The following is a 19,487-nucleotide window of genomic DNA, read 5'->3' as shown; positions in this document are numbered from 1 at the left end:
CCTCCTGGGAGACAACCTCCATGAGAAGAAGGGAGATGGAGTAAATCCCCACATTCTTGTGGGGAGACACTAGCAAGGAAAAGACTGGTGTCAGGATCACTGCTGTCCCAGATGTGTTCTTCTTAATCGTCTGTCCTTAAAGGCTGCCTCCTTCCCTTTCCTTGTCCTCCTCATGCTGTCTCAGAGCAGACTGCACCTCATATGGGACCTGCAGCACCTGCCCCATGGACCTTCAAGGTTTCAAGCTCTAAAAAGAACCTACACACACACCTCCACCTGACACCCCCATTTTTTGCATGCTTCCAAATTCACTCCTTTCTCACAGCAGAGAAATGAAGCTTTTCTCCAGTGGACCTGGTGACCTCCAGCTTGAGGCCACCAAGCTGTTGTGTTCAGCATGAGTGTAGTTATGTACCAGGCAGCTGTGTCTGAAGGTTTTCGAGGTAGGAGAAAGCTCCCAGAGACCTTTACACAGCAGCCCACTCCCCAGCTACTGCTAGCCCTATTCTAATATGTCTTTTAGTGATGTTTGGGGCCTCATAGATTTGGAAAGAAGAAATTAGTACAGTCTGTTGTTTGCTTCTCATGTTCCTCTGTTTCTGCTGAGCTTCCCTGCTGTCCCTAATTATCCATCTCTCATTTACAGGGACTTAAATGATGGAAATAGAAAACCTGGTTGAATTAGACTGGGGTGAAGATGCACTGAATGAGGCTCCCTTCCCTTCAGAAGTGACCTAACGTTACCCTTTGTGTTAGTATTGATGCAGACACCCCATGGCCATGTGAGGCAGCTGCTCTGTTGTTATCTTGAGCAGAGGGGACACAGCTCCTGCACAGACTCCAGCTGTGGCTCCCCGTGGCTGGCAGAGATTAGCAAAGGAAAGCAAGAATGTTTAGGGGAAAACCTCTGTTAACAGCAAAGAACATAAGAGAAATAGCTTAGAGGAAGGAGAAGCAAAAGAAAAAAAGGTAAAAAAAAAAAAAAAAAGGTCAATCAGGTAACCACTGAATAATACACTTGCTAAAAACAGGTTAGTGGTGGTCTAGTTGGTACCATGAAGTCTGATCTTCATGGTAAAATGTCTGTGAGAACAGCCAGGTGAGAGCTGACAGATGTCAGCATGCAGAGCTCTGGAGACATGGATTTGGCTGGCAACAGCAGCCTCATGTCCCACTGCAACCATGGAAAGACCCTGTGTCCCTTTGGTGCCCGTTGTGATGCCTTCACTGCAAAGATCCAGACACACGTTTCTATTGAGAGAGGCAGAGGACCCTGTACCCCAGGGATGGATGTTCATGCTCCACAGGCAAGGAAATCATTGCTCAAGCATTACAGGAAACAAACAGGTAAAAGAATAGTGTCCACAAAATGAGTTGAAATACTGCATTTAATGTCTCCTTTGCCTTTAGGAATGTTCCAGCACTGAGGAGACCTGGGTTGAGGTCCTGCTGCCAAACTGGGCAGAGAGTGGCTTTGGATCATCTAGGGGTGTTGTCCAAAGACACCTATGTGGTTCAGGCAGAGAAGAGTATTTTTGGATGAACAAAAGACTAACACACTTTTGCAGATGAGAGGATCTGGACCTGAAAATGAAGAAAAAAATTCCTGCTGAGCATGTCTCCATTATAAATGTGAAGATCTCTAACTTAGGCTAGGGACATCGGTACCATCAGTACCATGAAAGGTACTAGGGATATGGAAATGAAAGTAGCTTGGTGGCGTCCAAGCAAACACAGCTTCTGCTGCTGTTGCACATCTTGGAAGGTACCTACAACACCATGTGCAAAGAGGCTTCTGCATCCCTTCCAAATCTGGATCTGATTTGTCTGAGCTTTCTTCTCCTTAGCATTTCAAGGGAGCAGAGTTGTTTCCATGCACACGAGTGTTTGGACTCTGTGACATGATGGAGAAAAGGGGCTGTGGTGGATTCTTCATGGGATTGGGACTGGCTGCTAACAACTACAACATGGCACTATTATCTGTTATGGCCAAAGGAATCTCCTGTTGTTTTCTGCTCCCCACAGCCTGCAGCAGAGAGTCTGCAGCTTGGAAATCATCCCAGGAGCTGGTATAGCTTCACTAATATAAAACCAGGTTCCCGCCACCCTGAATCTCCTTCCCATATGACCTAGTCCTGGAAAAAATGTCCATGTAGATGTTGAGAAAGTGAAGGAGGAGCTTAACACAGTCTCACCTGTGGGAACAGCATGATGACTGTGAGAAGCAGGTAAGCTCTGGGGCAGTCTGAACCACTCTCTCCTCATCATCTGAGTGGCTGCTACTGCTGAAGAAGTGTCTGCACAGCTTCCCCAGGTTCACCACATGACCAAAGGTATAGTTTGACAGCCTGACAATCTGTCACCACAGAAGACAATGTCCCATTTTCCCTGTGTGCCTGTGGTCTCCCATGGCCCTCTGCCATCACCCATGGACCAACACACTGCCACAGGAGTGTTGATATGAAATGATAGATGGTAAAGCAGAAGCAGGGCTGCAGGAGAGGGTGGGACTGGCTCCATGGACCAAAGATAGTCCTTAGAGTGGCATGGATGCACCATCCTGGCAGATGGTGAGGAGCACAGCTCTTCTGAACCAGTGGGACTCCATAAGCTCAGACCTGCTAGGAGATGAACAAGGGCTATGAGCTTCACAGCCACCCCACCACTTTTCCTTATTTAGCAGACCTGTGATCTGCAGTGCTTACTGCTGAGGAGGAGTAAAAAAGCACTACATTCAGAAACTTTTACTAGAACATTTGGAGGAGCACCCTCAAGGGGGCAGGTGGGGGAAGAATCAAGTGTGTGGCCAGACACAGGCCAGGTTCAGCTCTCAGCCATGTGGCATAAAGGCAGATGAAATTTCATACATCAGGTATGAATCAGACCCTTTGACATGGGGCTTACTTGCTTTGCCAGCAACAAATATATTAACAGTGATGTGCATGGGAAGGAAATCAAGTTCATTTCTAAGAATCATAGAATGTTTTGGGTTGGAAGGGACCTTAAAGATTGAGTTCCAACTGCTCCTGCCATGTACAGGGACATCTTCCACTAGACCAGGTTGCTCCAAGCCCCATCCAAACTGGCCTTGAACAGTTCCAGGAAGGGAGCACCCACAGATTCCCTGGAAAATAAATATGTGTTTATCTCACCACATTCACAGTAAAGAGTTTCTTCTAATATCCAATCTAAATCTTTCAGTTAAAACTGTCACTTCTTGGAGATTAAATCTGGAGATGCCTTTCTATTTGTGTGGATCTCATGAGGGTCATCACAACCAGCACCACAGATCACGTTCTTGCCATGAAAAATGCTGTCACCTTTGGATTTCTTGATTTAACTGCAGGCAGGTTTGAGGAGGCAAATGCAGCACAGGAGAGACTCATTAACATTTCCTCTGCCCGGTGAGAAAACAAAAATAACCAACATCTGATTAAATAAAGGAAACCCCCCAAAAAAAATTATACAGAAGATATTTTTAGTCTGGAAACACAGCACTTTATCTACCCCACAAAGCAGGGCTTTTTAGATGAAAAGAAAAAACTGAGAGAACTTGTGGGCTCCTCCACCTCAGAAGGCATGGCAATAGTGCTAATAGCTATTATTATTATTGTTATTAATATTGATAGCAGGCTGCCCTTAAGTTTTCTGCTTGCTTCCCTACCCTCCCAGCACACGACAGGAGGACCCCAGCTGTGGGGGACAATGGGTGGCCAGGAACAACGCAGCTGCTGACGTGAACTGTGTTTTGAATGTGAAACACTGTGTTGTGAGTACCAGCTTCAGGGCAATGAAGTGTTCCACTGCTGGAGACCAATGAATAGAGATGTATGGTGCAAATTAGATGTGTTACTCTTTTTCTCTTTTTTTATTTTTATTTTAAACCAATTAAAAAGCCCAGTACCTTGGTTTATCTTAATTTTGTTCCCTTCTTGAGGGTTTTATTACCAAACAAGTGACTGGCCAGCTTTGTCTGGTAACCTATAGGAGAAACAATAGGGTTTGAAAAGGCATGGAGGTGGAGGTGAGGGATTGTGTTGTGTTTAGGGTTTTTTTCTTTTCTTTTTTTTTTCTTGCAGAAGGAGGAAGTAATTCTGGAAGTGAAAGGGAAAATTCTAGCACAGCAGACACAGGATAGCACAGAAAATCCCTTGTTCACTGCTAGAAAAAATTAGTTCCTGCAAGAGTATGGGATTAATTGTGCACTGGCCTTCAGGCTTCTAACTTTAGGCACATTCATAGAGTCCTTGGTGAAAGACAGGGTCCTCTCGACAGTGATTCAGAGAAGGAACATAATGTACATCACAATGCATAGCTGGGGAGGGACCCTGGTATCACAGCAGGGTAATACAGCATCTAGCAGAGCCCTTCTGAGCATAAGACACTGTAAGGCAGCACAGCTTGGCTGCACCACAAACTTTCCCAAGCCCTGGAATCTCCCCCTTCTCACTCACCCACCAAGTTCATCTGGCTCACAGCTCAGACTGATCTCCAAGAAGTGGCATGTCTTGCCATAAGGTAGAACTGAGCAGAACACTTGTCCAGATGAGCTGGCAAAGGCATTTCAGCTGAACCAAAAAAAAAACCTGAACCAAAAAACTCAAACCCCTTCAGATTTGCTCAGAGGTGAGGTGCAGTGAAAGACCACACCCTGAATGGCTGCAAGGGGTGAGTGCCACCAGGCTCTGGGTGCATTGTGTCCTCAACAAAACACTGTTGTGACAGCACAGGGGATGGTGGCAGTGCCAGCTATGACTCAGTGTACCTTTCATCGAGTCCCCCTCCCCACAGGGGGGTTTTCTCTTGCTGCTTGTTGCCACACACTCCTTCTATCTGCCTGTAATTAGTCTGTTGTCTTTTCTCTTTCTCTCTCCTAATATTTTAGCTCAAGGGAGACAACCCACTTTGACACCATCCCTGCTGAGCTATGAGATACAGCTTTGCCTGTTTTCTGTCTCTTTCTTGCTCCTGCCCAGCTGTTTTAGACGAAACTGCTCCTGCTCATGGATCCTTTTCCTTCCTCCCTCATACTTAGTCCCCACATCCCTTTCTGCTCTTCTTGCCCCTCTCTTGTCTTGGACCTCTTGTGGCCACTCAGGTGGCTACATGCCCTACAGTCACCTCTGTCCACCCCATTGCCAGCTCCCCTGAGCCCAGACAACTAATTCCAGCAGTCTGGCTGTCTCTTTATGAAGCTCTGGGATAAAGCTGCTGTGGCCATGAGAGCCTCCTTCCCAGCCTGCCCCAGTTCATGGCTCTTGTCCTTCCTGTCTCTCTGTGCCCGGAAACTGTCTGACTGTTTCAAATTGCCTTTCCCTGTCAGCTCCCAGCACTTCATGTCTCCCTCCTCCTTTTCCTTCTGGCTCCCCTCTCTCCTCCTCCTCTACCCACACACCTTTCTTTAATTAGAAATACAATGAAAATCACTATGCCTGAATCAGCAAGTCATTCCCCAGCAGGTCCAGAAGAAAACCCCCGTTCCTCCTAGCCTCTCCTGTCTCCCCCACCACCTCCACAAAAGAAGAGAACACACCTTAGGACAGCTCACAGGAGAGGCTGCAGAATGAGATAAACCTACAGACCTGGATAAATTGGAGGAAAGGACCATCAGGAATCTGATGATATTTGACACGGACAAATCCTGTGCCTGGGAAGAAAGAGTCCCTGGCAGCAACTGACTGGCAGTTGCTCAGAGGTGGATCCAGGAATGCTGGGGGGACAGCAGGCTAAGCATCAACCAGCAGTGTGTCCTGGCAGCAAAAAAGGTATCCTGGACTGTAAGAGCATGAACACAGCCAGGAGATCAATGGAAGTGATTATCCCCCTCTACTCAGGATGTATTAGACTATACCTGGTTGCTGCAACCAGGTTTAGCCCTTCGGTACAAGACATTGATCAACTATAAATGAATTCAGCACATTGACCATTGAGGTGGTCAGGGCTAGAACACTTGCCTGGTGACTGATGTAGGACCAGGACTTGTTCATCCTAGATGTGTTGGTTTAGAGGTACCTAACAGTAGTCCCCATGCTGGTGAAGAGGTTATCAAGCCAGGATCTTTAGAGATCTATTGAGATCTACAGATCTATTGGATATTGAGAGGACAAGATACTTCAGGTGTAAATTAAAACAAGATACACTATCTGGGTATAAGGAATAATGTTTATCCTCTGAGGACAGTCATGCAGTGGAGCAGATTGCCCAGAGAGGGTTCTGCAATCCCTGTCCCTGGGGTTTTCAGTATCTGATACCTGAACCATCTCATCTGACCCAGCAGCTGACTCAAGTTAGAGTGGGAGGTTGAACTAGAAACCTTCTGAGGTCTTTTCCTTCCAACCGTAATAATCCTGAGATCCTATGACTAGACCTAAGTGCCATATGAGGACATTCAGACCCTGATAAATCCCTACACACTGAGAACTAAGGTAAAAGGAAATAAGCTGGAAAGATACAGATGTGGTGGGATAGGGTTTACAGCTAATTATTCCCAGACTCTGGCATTTGATGAGAGAAGGTAAGGATGAAATAACATCCTTATGCAAAGTTAAATCCAGCCTATAACCTATGTCCATCCACTGGTGATCTCCTGAGGGACATTTCTGGGAATCTTGGATCAAACCTTTCAGAGAATAACTCTGCATTAATCCAGAGATACATAAATAACACAGGATCTCACAATTCCTGTGAAGTCTTACTGATTAAGCAGATTTAAGATGGACTCTCTAGGGTATAAAGAGCAAAGCACAAAAGTCTCCAGATCCATCCCAAACTCTCAAATGATTGATGTTGGACCCTTTCTAAACACAAACACAGATGCAAAAAAATCTCTTGCTTAGGAAAGATGACTGAAAGTGGAAAAGCAAGGAAGGCAGATGACATAGCTCTTTGCCAGTCACATCACTGTGTGACATGTGTGGGATTAAGTGGCATTGGGAGGGTCTGCTGGGTTAGGAGTCCTGATTTACACCCTCAGGCTTTTGTCCCCTTCCCCACTCACTGGCACTTCCCACTTTCAGTGAAACCATGCAGCCCTTCTGTGTCACCTTGGTGCTGCCCTGAATAACCCTTCTGTCTCCCCTAAAAAACATGCTGCAGAACTATCTGTGTGTGTGTCCTCACTTGGTAGGGAACAGACATGGATATTGAGAGGAAAAGTCCTGACTCCTGCTTCTCATGACCTTCAGTTTCACCACTACCGGTTTGCTCCAAGTGGATTCTGCTTTAACCACATGCTGGTCACTGACTCCTCCTTTCAGCAGAACTTCACTGAAAGACCATCCTTCTCCTCCACATTTTGCTCTGAACAGGCTGGCTGCAATCCCACCAGGAAACACATGGCCATGAGCCGCAGGAGTGGGGATCCATCCTGAGCCTCCCTGGCACACTTCCCACCCCCCTGAGCGGAGGCAAGACACCTCCCTGCTGCCAACAGCCTTGAAATCCCTTTTTGGGGTGATATTGATGAATCAGCATCCCACTGCCTCCGGCCACTGTCACTGAGAGGGGATGAGAAGCCCCAGATGTCCTCAGCACACCTCTGAGGGTGTTCCGGCGGGGAACTCTCTCGGATTAGGGAATCCTTTATCCCTGGCTTATGTAAGACCCGGAGACTCCTTTTATGGTTGGCTCTTCCTGCTTTGTCAAGAGCAAAGAACAAATGTAACTTCATCTGCGCTTGTGGGTTGGCTAACTGATTAAACATCTGATTCAGGCTAAGTACAGAACAGGCTTTTGATGGGCGGATTTAATTTGGAGTAAAAACCAGGATGCTGTCCCCCTCCCTTATTGAATATTCCCAAGATAGCAGTTGCTCTGGTGCAATTAAGCAGTGGGGATGACTCCCACCTACTAATGCTTTAGAATGTCCAGAGTGCTCCAGATTGTATTGAATTCATTCTTTTGAGTGTTTCCCCCTCTCCTTTCCCCCTCCTCTTTTCTTTTTGCCTTTTGATTTTTTTTTCCTTTGATTTTTTTTAACTGCTGATTTAGTGCCATTTCCAAGCAATTACACTAGGAGTGAGCTCACTGTGTGTGTGTTTGCATGCATGGGAGGGTGTGCGGGGGGCCCGTGGGTGTCTGTCTTGGTGTGACACACTGAATTCCTCCTCATCTTTCCCTCTGTGAGTCCTGCCAGGGGAACCATGCTCATGCTGACCTTGCTGAGTAAATAGTTGTGGAATGAATAAGTGGTTTTCCTGCAATCCGAAAGGCGGAAGGTGCGATTACTCATCCATCTCCCCAACTGTCTCCAGCACCTTTCAAGTGCTTCTCGTGTCGAGTCTGGGGGCGTGAGAGAGGGGGTGGGAAGCGAGGGGAGGCTGCCAAGATCTGGGTTGCCACAGACACCGGCCTCGCTTCTCCTCCAATGAACGCTGCGCTGAGAGTGCGAGAGGAGGCAGGGCACCGCCCACATGTTGAGCTGTGTGGGGTATAAGTAGATGGAAGAGCCTGGACTAGTGGCAGTTCAGACAGGGAAGAGAAGCAGATCTTTGCATCTCCAGTGAAAGCATCGCCAAGTTTCCCAGAGGAGAAATCGACAGGATTTTTGCAGCAGCTTCCAGCTTCTGCGTGCATCTCTCTGTGTTTTTCTCCAGTGAGGACTCTCTGCCGTTCGAGATTCTCAGCTCTGGATGAACAGGTAGTGGGCATAAGTGTGGGGCTGCACATCTTAGTCAACTCCTCTCCTTCTTCCTGGAGGATCCTGACTCTCTCTGGGACACTCTGAGCACGTGAGATCAGCATTTCCAGTGGGGCACTGGGAGAAATTTACCTACAACTCTCTCTCTCGGGAATCCAAAGGGACCGAAAAGCTCGCTCTGTGGTGATATCTGATTTAGTTGTGTTTGTGTTGAAAAGTCCTTTGGGTGGGGTTTAGAAGTTTCTGTGTGTCTTTCGGGAGGTGTTGTGGTGGGTTTTTTTGTGGGCCAGCTCTAGTGCCAGGGTTTACAAGCCAGTACTTTCTGTGTTTGACACTCTCACGGTGGGAGCCATGCAGCTGGATAATGTCACCAATGCAGGCATCCACTCCTTCCAGGGGCACCGTGGAGTGGCCAACAAGCCAAATGTGATCCTGCAGATAGGGAAATGCAGGGCAGAAATGTTGGAGCACGTCAGGAGGACCCACCGGCACCTCCTAACTGAAGTCTCCAAGCAGGTGGAGCGTGAGCTGAAAGGGTTGCAGAAATCAGTGGGGAAGTTAGAGAATAACTTAGAGGACCATGTCCCAACTGATAACCAAAGATGGAAGAAGTCCATCAAGGCCTGCCTGGCCAGATGCCAGGAAACAATTGCCCATCTGGAGAGGTGGGTCAAGAGAGAGATGAATGTTTGGAAGGAGGTCTTTTTCCGCCTAGAGAAGTGGGCAGACCGCCTGGAGTCCATGGGAGGCAAATATTGCCCTGGGGACCATGGCAAGCAGACTGTGTCTGTTGGGGTGGGAGGCCCAGAGATAAGGCCAAGTGAGGGAGAGATTTATGACTATGCCCTCGATATGAGCCAAATGTATGCTCTGACCCCTCCTCCTGGGGAGGTGCCCAGCATCCCCCAGGGTCATGATTCTTACCAGTGGGTCTCTGTGTCGGAGGATGCTCCGGTCTCCCCAGTGGAGACCCAGGTCTTTGAGGATCCCCGGGAGTTCTTGAGCCACTTGGAGGAATACTTAAAGCAGGTGGGTGGAACAGAAGAATATTGGCTGTCTCAGATCCAAAACCACATGAACGGCCCAGCTAAGAAGTGGTGGGAATACAAGCAGGACTCTGTCAAGAACTGGGTCGAGTTCAAGAAGGAGTTCCTGCAATACAGTGAGGGTACTCTCACTAGGGATGCTATCAAAAGGGAGCTGGATTTGCCCCAGAAAGAGGGGGAACCCCTGGACCAGTTCCTTTGGCGCAAGAGAGACTTGTACCAGACCCTCTATGTTGATGCTGATGAGGAAGAAATTATCCAGTACGTGGTAGGCACCCTCCAGCCCAAACTGAAGCGCTTCTTGAGTTACCCCTTGCCCAAGACCTTAGAGCAGCTGATCCAAAGAGGGAAGGAAGTCCAAGGCAACATGGACCACTCTGAGGAGCCCAGCCCACAAAGGACCCCTGAGATCCAGTCAGGAGATTCTGTGGAGACTGTGCCTCCCTCAACCACTGCCAGTCCCGTGCCAAGCAATGGGACTCAACCTGAGCCCCCCAGCCCACCAGCTACTGTCATATGAGTTAGTTCAAGAGAGGCAGCAGTCTGAGTTACATGAAAGGGAGGAAGGGGCATATTTAGGAAGCTTCTCCTTGGAGAGAGGTTCTGGCTGAGACGAGACATGAGGTGTGCTCAGTCCAACAGCCCATAGCAGAGGAACTAACTTTGCTTGTGGGGGGAGGGAGGCTATGGGGGAGAGGCACCTTAGGATGTGGTTGCCCACCTCACCTGAGCCATGCAATACGGTGGTGCTGGAGATACTGCTTGCACCACTGTGGGGAATGGACAATTTTATATGATCCCTGACAAGAAACTAGAAACAATTCCCAACTTTAGAAGCAGCTGCTTAGCACTGGCAGCTTTCAAGGACTACAGACAAGTGCAGCAACTGGCTCAGGGTTCCTACCCATCTGGATCTCCTCCTATCCTCCCTCTTCTGAAGAGGTGTCCCTGCCCTGAAAAGACACCTTTCTTTTGACCCTTGCCTAACTCTGATTTACCACTGGGCTTCTGTTTACTTGGCAATCTCCTGTTCTTACTTGTTCCAAAAGATTAAGATTCTTTTTTAATTTTATTTTAAAAGAAATCCTATTACTTCTGCAAATGAAAACGTTAAGAATCTGAATTATTTTTAGTGTTTTTCATTTCTCTGCACCTAAAACCTGCTTTAATGGTTTTCCTCTCAAGAGGCTCTTACTGGCTTACTTCTTGTATTAGTTTCTGCTCACTCCAGTCAAGGCTACTGCAGTGCAGAGGCAGATTTCACTCTTTCTCTGCACTTTGTTCTGTGTATTCAGCAGGAAACAGAGTTTCAAATTAAATTCTGATCTCATTTACTGACGAGACAGTCTGCTTCCTTTTAGAGAAGAGAGGGTATCAAGGTGGGGAGAGAAGGCACCAGAGCTATTCTGAGAGGACTGGGGGATGAAAGGGAAAGAAATCCTTAAATTTTGAATGAAACAAACAAACACACCCTAAATCCAGAGCAAAATATCCCCAGAGCAGCAAATCAGGTCCACACTGATGCGTGGAGACAACAGGAGCTTTTGCCATGTAAAAGCAAGAAGAAGTGAAGAGAGGAGCTGTGTGTCCCAGCACAATTTCAGCCTGTGCATCACAGCAAAGAGCTTCTACTCACACAGACAGACTCAAAATGCTCTTGGAAAGCCTGGCATGCCTGGCCTGGAGCACCTGAAGACAGAAAATGTTCTGTTCACAAAGAACTTTCTCCAACATCTTGCCATGGCTGGAGAGGAACTTGGACTCTGTGACATTTTCCATGCTGAGACAGTAGCACTCAGCATTCACCTTGCATTGGTAACACCTGATGATAGGACTTTGAGATGAAACTTCTGAAAGACATATTCAGGAAGTTTGGCTCTTCTAAGCTTCTTTGGGCTGGACACACCTTGAGCATCATCTGCACTCAACACCAGACAAAATAAACACCTCCACAAGAGATGCAGCAGGGATGCAGCCACAGGAGTGTCCCTGGGATGCTCCTGGCACTACTACAGCAGTGACATGTGGCATCAGTGGCTCAGAAGACCTTTGGCAGGCTTCCTTCCAAGGAGCTGAAGGTAAGACAACTCTGATATTCTGCTCTCTGCACTCTTCAGACCTAAATTAGCCATAGCCTGTCCCGTAGGAACCTTGCTCTGGGATAAGGAAAAATCTGAAATGAGACATGAAGTGTTGTGAGTGATTAAGGTTGGGAGAAAGGGGAAGGGAGAAGCAGTCAAAGGGAAATAAAAGACAGTGAGTAAGGAAAGTTTCTGAACAGGACAGTAATTTGCACTTGCTGATTAATATGGGGAGGAAATGGGAAGCTTCTTCATCAGCCCAGCCCAAGGACCTGGCCCATGAAGCTTTGGGCTTGTGTGCCCAGCTGTGCCAACACATCATATGCACAGCCCAAAGGAGGTGCATGTCTGCTCCCCACTCCTGCTAGAAGTGAGCCTGTCTCAGGAACAGCAGGGTCTCCCCTCTCACTTGTTTAGAGTGAGCTAGTTTGGCAGTGGCTGTGGCTGCAGAGAGGAGGGAGAATTTCTCACTAATGACCTGAGATGAGTGGTGGGGGAGTGGGTGTCATTGCTGAGGATGAGCTGGCCACGCATTACAAGCATTATTTTCTCTTGGTTACAGTGACTCACTCAGATCCTCCTCTGAGAAGGAATCACTTCACAGTGCTCAGGATTTGGAAGGAAAGCCAAAGAGAAAAAGCTTCAAAACCAAAATTCCAACATCAGAGCTGCTGTCAGGATCCCCAGCCACCAACTGCTGGATCCACTCTCTGAAGGAAAGACTGGCACAGGTAATTACCTCTTGTCTTACTCTAGTGGATCTCCCTTAGCCTCTCCAGTGCCCTCACCCAAGATATCAAATAGCTCAGGTTCACGTACCTGTGCTGGATTTGAGCCCTCAGCCCCAATGGTTGCAAGAGACCGGATGTAGGATGGGGCTCTGAGCAACCTGATCTAGTGGGAGGCATCTCCCGTGCAGCAAGGTTGGGTCTAGATGACCTTTAAGGTTCCTTCCAACCCAAACCATTCCATAATTCTGTGATAACCCAAGCACCTGTCCCTAATGATCTGGGTACAGTGCACACCTTGACTAGCTTTCTGCTGGACCATTGCCAAATGCTTAGTCACTAATATCTAGTGGGACATCCAGGCTGCAGACCTCCAGTGGGTACACCTGAATTTAACCCCATCTTCTGAGAAATCCCCTGTACTCTCCACTTTAGATGTCTAACCACAGCTGCTGCATTTTTTTTTTAATTATTATTAATATTATTTTACAGAGTTCTCTGCTGGCATTGCTGAGTTTCCTTCTCTGTGCCCAAGAACCCTGCTTTCCCAGGGGAGGAGAGACTGCTGCAAGAAGACAAAGGACAAATCATGCACCAAAGAGTCTCCCATGCAGTGCAAAGCCATGTTCAAGGTGCCAAGAACAAGAATGAAATAGGGAAGCCACTTCCAAGAGGATGAAGAAAAGTCTGACCTGGTCCAAGTACTCCAAGCACAGAAGCAAATCTTGAGAACAAAAAGAAAAACCAAGAGGCAGAAGAGAAGAACCAAGTCTGGGCTTTGGGGACAGCAAGGCTGCTGGGCTTGTATTGACTGTCTGTTGAGATGATACCATACCTCTGCAAACTGGGGCCACTGGCACTCACCTAAAGAAATCTTGACTAGATTATCAGTTAGAAAACTTTCCTGATTAACTTTTCCAAAAGACTGACCCTACCTAGACTATGAACCCTCCCTTCTGTTAATGCTGTAACTCATTTTTCCTGAGTTGAGGGCAGCCTCATTTCATGCGGGTATCAGTTTTCAAACCTCAATGGGCTCTGGAGGTTTGGAGAAGCATCCTACAATCCAGATGCTTGTCTGAACTGCTTGAGCCTGCACAACTGGGCCAGCTGTCTTGCCAGAAAGAAGAGTCTTGTGAGACAGCAGGTGCTTCCTGGATCTGTTTGGGCCAGAGACTGCAAGAACTGGAGTTCTTGTGCTGGCTTTGGTGTGACTGTTTTCCATCCAGACACAGGGAGTGCAAAAGGTGTGCAAAAAAGAGCTCAAGTGAGCTGGACAAGACAGTTTTGGTTCTCACATCTCAGCTGAAGAGGTCTAGTTGGTTCCTCTCTCTTCCAGAGCCAACTGTCCTGGGTATGTGTGTGTGAGCGTGTGTGTGTTGAGCAATCAAATCCACCTGACTAAATTCTGTGCTGTTTTGTTGCATTTGAATGAAGCCAGTGGGACCTCATGTGCATTCCAACAATGCTCAGAAAAATGTCCAGGACTGGAAAATTATGTAAAACCATAGAAAAATATACTTCACAGATATCATCTCAAGGTCAAAATGATATTTGATTTTGAGGTACTTAACTTCCACAGTCCCTTTCAAGGGACTCAACAGGCATTTTATTTTTCCATAGACTTTCATGCCTTTTTAATGAGTTAGCCTGGTTTTGCTACTTGGTTTTTTGGTCCTGAGGTTTATACATTTTCAGCTGTTTGGATTGTGCAGAACTGAATCTCCCGGACTGACTTTATTTCAATTATTGCTCCTACCAGTTTGGAGCTTTACTTGTAGCACCCTGGTTTATATTACCAGCTTCCCCAGGAAGGACTGGTAGTTTATTTGCCTGGGGCAGAGTGATGTGAATGAAGAAGTGTGTTTGTGTTGTGTCTGTAAAATTTTAGCAGCTTTCAAAGACTGGAATTTTTTGTTTGTTTGTTTCCTTAGGAAATTTTACATTTGACTCTCATGAAACTACTTTAGAATTTTTATTTTTACTAGAGGTATTATTAATTCAAACAACTTTGTACAAAAGGCAAACACACTGAATTTACCACAGGTTATAGGGGTTGAAGCCAAAAGGTCTTTGTAAGCCGACATTACCTGCCCTAGATCTGACTGTATCAGGCAGTTTATTCCTCATGTGTCATGTTGGAGTTACAAGATCACACCAAGCCACTAGAACCTGTCAATAGAATAGTGCTACACTCTATTTGCTATTGTAGCAAAGCCTTTTGTAGATTTATACAATAAATCTTTGAAATACCTGCTTCAATTTCTTGGTGTCTTGCTTTCTGGTCTTTCTTCCTTGGTTCATGGGAGACTCAAGTATCTGTTGCCCTCTGAAGATTTGGTCTTGTTAACCATTTGGGCGTATTTGACTCATTAAATTCTCCTTCTCAGCAAAACCAGATGATTGACATAAAAATGAAATGTACTGGGCCTTTGAAGAGGAGGGGTTGGATATAGAAAATATGGAGGTGTTTTAAGGGGGCTGTTTAGCATCTCAGATTGAGTCAAATGTAGCCCATGAGGCTGGAAGAAATGGTCCTTTTTGAAACTGTGGATTGTGCAGGGCTCTAGTTGGGTACATCTAAGAGAAAAGCTATTGAAACAGAGGGCAATCACTTTTCCACCCATGCTTGAGAGATAATATGCATGGAAGAGCTTAGGTAAGTCAGGGCAAGGTAAAGAACTCCCCAAACCTGAATCAGCTCTACTTGATGTCCAAAGAGACATTAGCACCCAGGGGATACTAAAAAGCTGGTGCTTTGCTAGAAATGTCCCTGCCCATGCAGGGAAGTTGGATCTAAATGACCTATAAGGTGCCTTCCAACCCAAACTATTCTGTGTTTCCCAGATAGCAGGGTTAGTCTCCATTCCTTGGGTTCATCACCTATAAATACCTCTGGGACACTGGGCTGGGGGAAGGGAACGTAGCAGGGGATGTAGCTCAGAGGGGTATAAATTGAAATGAGTATTTTTGCAATAGGCTTAGCTCAAAGTTCTGGCCCTAAAGACCTGCAGTCCATGGTGATCAAGGACTCTGCTCTCCCTCTGCAAATCCCTACTCTTCTGAGAAGGTTTTGCATTCAGGTGTATTTAGTCCTCATTCCCTGCATCACTCCTGGTCTTTCTCCAAAGACGAGGGTCTTAGGTCTAACAGTCCAGGGTGTGATGCCACTCGTGATGCACCCTTGGGTAGGTCAGTTGGAGAAAAAAATGGATTAGTTCCTCTCACAACAGGGTCTAAATGTGCATCGCTAAATGAACCTCCCAGATATCCTTTTTGAACTCAGTTTGGAAAGGCAGAACATAGTCTGATAGCCAAAGATTCCTGAAGTTCAGTTGCTAACCTTGTGTCTTCAGCTCTTTACAGCTCATTCAACCACAAGATCTTATTAAGAGTGATAAGGAAACTTTGAAGGTACAATTTGGGTCCACAGCTGAACTCTGTCTTTGTGCCCTTAACTACTTCCATCAGTAAAGAGGTGAAAAACAAGTACTGAGAGGAAAGATGAACAACAGGGGTGCATCCAGTGTCATCTTACCCTGGGAAAGTATAGGAGAAACTGGATGGGAGAGCAGGGTTAGACTTTGCATGGTCTATGGACATGGCCAAAGGGCTGAGTCTCCTGCAAGGACCAACTGGATGCCTTGCAGAGAGCAAAGCAAGAGCTGCTCAGCTGGAGGTGCTGAGCTCTTCCAGCAGAGGGGGGCAGAACTCCACTATACGCTGTGGGAATTAAATTTTTTTTAAAAAAACAACAAACAACAAAACACTAACAAGAGAAAAATCTGTCCTTGTCATCATCCATCCCCACGTAGCCCACTCCCAGGGCTCTGTCACCCTCACTGTGAAGAAGTTTTTCCATAAATTTAAGTGGAACTTCCCATGTTCCAACTAGTCCAGATTGCCCCTTCTTGTCACTGGGAACTACTGAAAAGAGTCTGGCTCCATCCTCCCTGCACCCACCCTTTAGATACTTCAAGGCATTAGTGTCTTTCCTCAGCCTTCTCTTCTCCAGGCTAAAGAGTCCCAGCTCTCTCAGCCTTCCCTCATAAGTGAGATGCTCCAATCCCCCAGTCATCTTTGCTGCCATCTGCTTGGACTCTTTCTAGTAGTTCCCTGTCGCTCCTGAACTGGGGAGCCCAGAACTGGATGCAATTCTCCAGCTGTAGCCTCACCAGGACAGAGTAGAGGGGTGAATGACCTCTCTTGACCTAATGACCACACTCTTCCTTACACAACCCAGGGTTCCATCAGCCTTCTTGGGGACAAGGGCACATTGCTGGCTCATGGATAATTTACTATCTACCGGGACTCCCAGATCCTTCTCCTCAGAACACCTTTCCAGCAGGTCCACCCCTCACCTATATTGGTGCTTGGGGTTCTTCCTACCCAGGTGCAGGACCCTACACTTTCCCTAGTTGAACCTCATTAGGTTGTTCTCTACCCAGCCCTCTGAAGTGTCAGCCACCCCTCCCAGTTTTGTGTCATGGTAAACTTGCTGAGGAGACTCTCTGTGCCCTCATCCAGGTTGTTGATGAATATGTCAAACAAGACCTGACCAAGTACTGACCCCCGGGGGACACTGCTGGTTACAGGCCTCCAACTCGACCCTGCTCCATAGCTCACAACCCTCTGAGCTCTGTCACACAGCCAGCTCTTGATCCACCTCACTGTCCACTCATCTAGCCCACGTTCCTTCAGTTTCCTAATGAGGATGTTATGGGAGACAGTGCCAAAAGCCCTGCTGAAGTCAAGGTAAATGACATCCACTGCTCTCCCCATATCTAGCCAGCCAGTTAGAACATTATAGAATGCAATCAGATTGGTCAAGCATGATTTCCCTTTGGTGAATCCATGCTGACTTCTAATTATTTCCTTTGCTTTAACATGTTCTGTGATGACGTCCAGAATTATTTCTTTCAACTCCTTACTGGGTAAGTGGTGAGACAAACTGCTCTGTAGTTCCCTGGGTCTTCCTTCTTGCCATTTTTGAAGACTGGATTGACATTGGCCTTCCACCGGTCCTCAGACACCTCTTCTATTCTCCATGACCTCTCAAAGATGATGGAGAGTGACTTAGCAATAACATCTACCAGCTCTTTCAAGACTCGTGGACGCATACCATCAGGACCCATGGATTTATGGATGTCCAGTTTGGCTAAGTGGCCTCTAACCTGGTCATCCTCTACTGAGGGAAAATCTATCTCCCAGCAGAGCTGATCTCTTAACTCCAGGGTCCAAAATTCAAGTGGGTCTGCTTTAACAGTGAGGAGTGAAGCGAAGAAGGCATTCAATAACTCAGCCTTCTCTGTTCCTTATGCTACTAGGGCACCCACCTCATTCATCAGCAGGCCTACGTTTCCCCCAGTCTTCCTTTTTTTATTGATGTACTGGAAGAAACTCTGCTTGTTGTCATTGATACCCCTCACTCACCAGATTTAATTCCAGGTGGGCCTTAGCTCTCGACACTACATCCCTGCTTTCTTTGACTACATTCCTATATTCCTCCAAAGTGGCCACTTCTGTTTTCCACATTCCATACATTTCCTTCTTCCCTTAATTTTTTTTTTCCAGAAGACCCTTTGAAACTAGTAATTGTTACTTTCTTTCTGACAGTTCTGGATGAAAACCCCCAGAGACTTTCTGAGCCTACATCTTCATTTAATGAAGAAATGCCTTATTACTGCTCCTGACTCTATTAGTAAGGAGTCACCTGGGATAGCTTTAGCCCAGCTCTGCATTCACTGCCTCAAGCTGAAACCTTCTCCAAAATTGAAGTGGAAACCCTCCCTGTGTTATCTGGGGCATGATTAAAAATGCAGAGATATTCACAAGCATCTTTCCACCAATGAAGATGAGATTGTGAGGTCAAGCACTTACTGAATTGAGAAAAACATCAAGCCACAATTACTTTGAAATATTTCTACCTTCTCTCTTTATTGTTGCTATACTGATGACCTCCTTAATTTATTTATTCAGAACAGCTTAAAGTGCTAAGATGGACCTTCTCTGAGTACTGTGTTCATCTATGAAAGATTTGTTCCTTTTTTTCTTTAATTTCTTTTTCCTCCTATGTCCTTCCTTTACTGGTCAGTCATGTAAATCATACTTATTGACATTTCAGGCAGAAATGTGTTTGTGCACAGCATAACTGCTCCCCTGGAGCCACATCTTCCAGCAAAGCAATGTGTAATTAGAGAGGCTGTGAAACTTTCATTATTGACACAATTGGCTCTAATGGCTCCACTTACCACATCACTACGATGCTCTGGTGAGCTCTGGGTTCCCCCTCGGACCATGAAGAAGAATGTTGTCTGAGACCTATCTCCACTGACACTCAGAATTGCAGGCAGGTGTCATGTTTCCTACAGCTAATATCTAATCATTAAAAATTGCAAGGAGGATGGCTTGGTGCAAAATGGGACTCAATTCAGCTGACAACTTGAGGTGAAAAAAAGTGTAGGTGATAATTATCGAAGGGGAAATCACTTTCTTTGCATAAGGAAGCTGCATAAAGAAGAGTGTGGCCAGGAGGTCGAGAGAGGTCATTCACCCCCTTTACTCTGTCCTGGTGAGGCCACAGCTGGAGAACTGCATCCAGTTCTGGGCTCCCCAGTTCAAGAGTGACAGGGAACTACTAGAAAGAGTCCAGAGGAGGGTGATGAAGATGGCTGGGGGATTGGAGCATCTCCCTTATGAGGAAAGGTTGAGAGAGCTGGGACTCTTTAACTTGGAGATGAGAAGACTGAGGGGACACCTTATCAATGCATGTAAGTATCTAAAAAGTGGGTGCAAGGAAGATGGAGACAGGCTCTTCTCAGTAGTTCCCAGTGTCAGAACAAGGGGCAAAGGGTACAAGTTGGAACATGGGAAGTTCCACTTAAATATGAGGAAAAACTTCTTTACAGTGAGGGTGCCAGAGCCCTGGGACAGGCTGCCCAGGGAGGCTGTGGAGTCTCCATCTCTGGAGATACTCAAAACTCACCTGGATACA

The 19,487-nt window shown here is 46.6% G+C and overlaps 1 protein-coding gene across 1 annotated transcript; it reads left to right on the top strand.

Moving 5' to 3' along the window:
- Positions 1–8,478: 8,478 nt before the first annotated feature.
- ARC (activity regulated cytoskeleton associated protein) lies at positions 8,479–10,777 on the top strand. Its single transcript, XM_051612479.1, has one exon. It carries the CDS (start codon positions 8,990–8,992, stop codon positions 10,202–10,204), a length of 1,215 nt encoding a protein of 404 aa, XP_051468439.1. The 5' UTR covers positions 8,479–8,989; the 3' UTR covers positions 10,205–10,777.
- The last annotated feature ends 8,710 nt before the right edge of the window (positions 10,778–19,487 follow it).

Source organism: Apus apus, chromosome 2, assembly GCF_020740795.1.
Source record: "Apus apus isolate bApuApu2 chromosome 2, bApuApu2.pri.cur, whole genome shotgun sequence".
Classification (NCBI taxonomy): Eukaryota; Metazoa; Chordata; class Aves; order Apodiformes; family Apodidae; genus Apus; species Apus apus.
This window is presented reverse-complemented; position numbering and strand designations above follow the sequence as displayed.

Bases quoted from the DNA above. Each gene is read 5' to 3' on its own strand.
- ARC (XM_051612479.1), top strand. From the start codon at position 8,990: ATGCAGCTGGATAATGTCACCAATGCAGGCATCCACTCCTTCCAGGGG.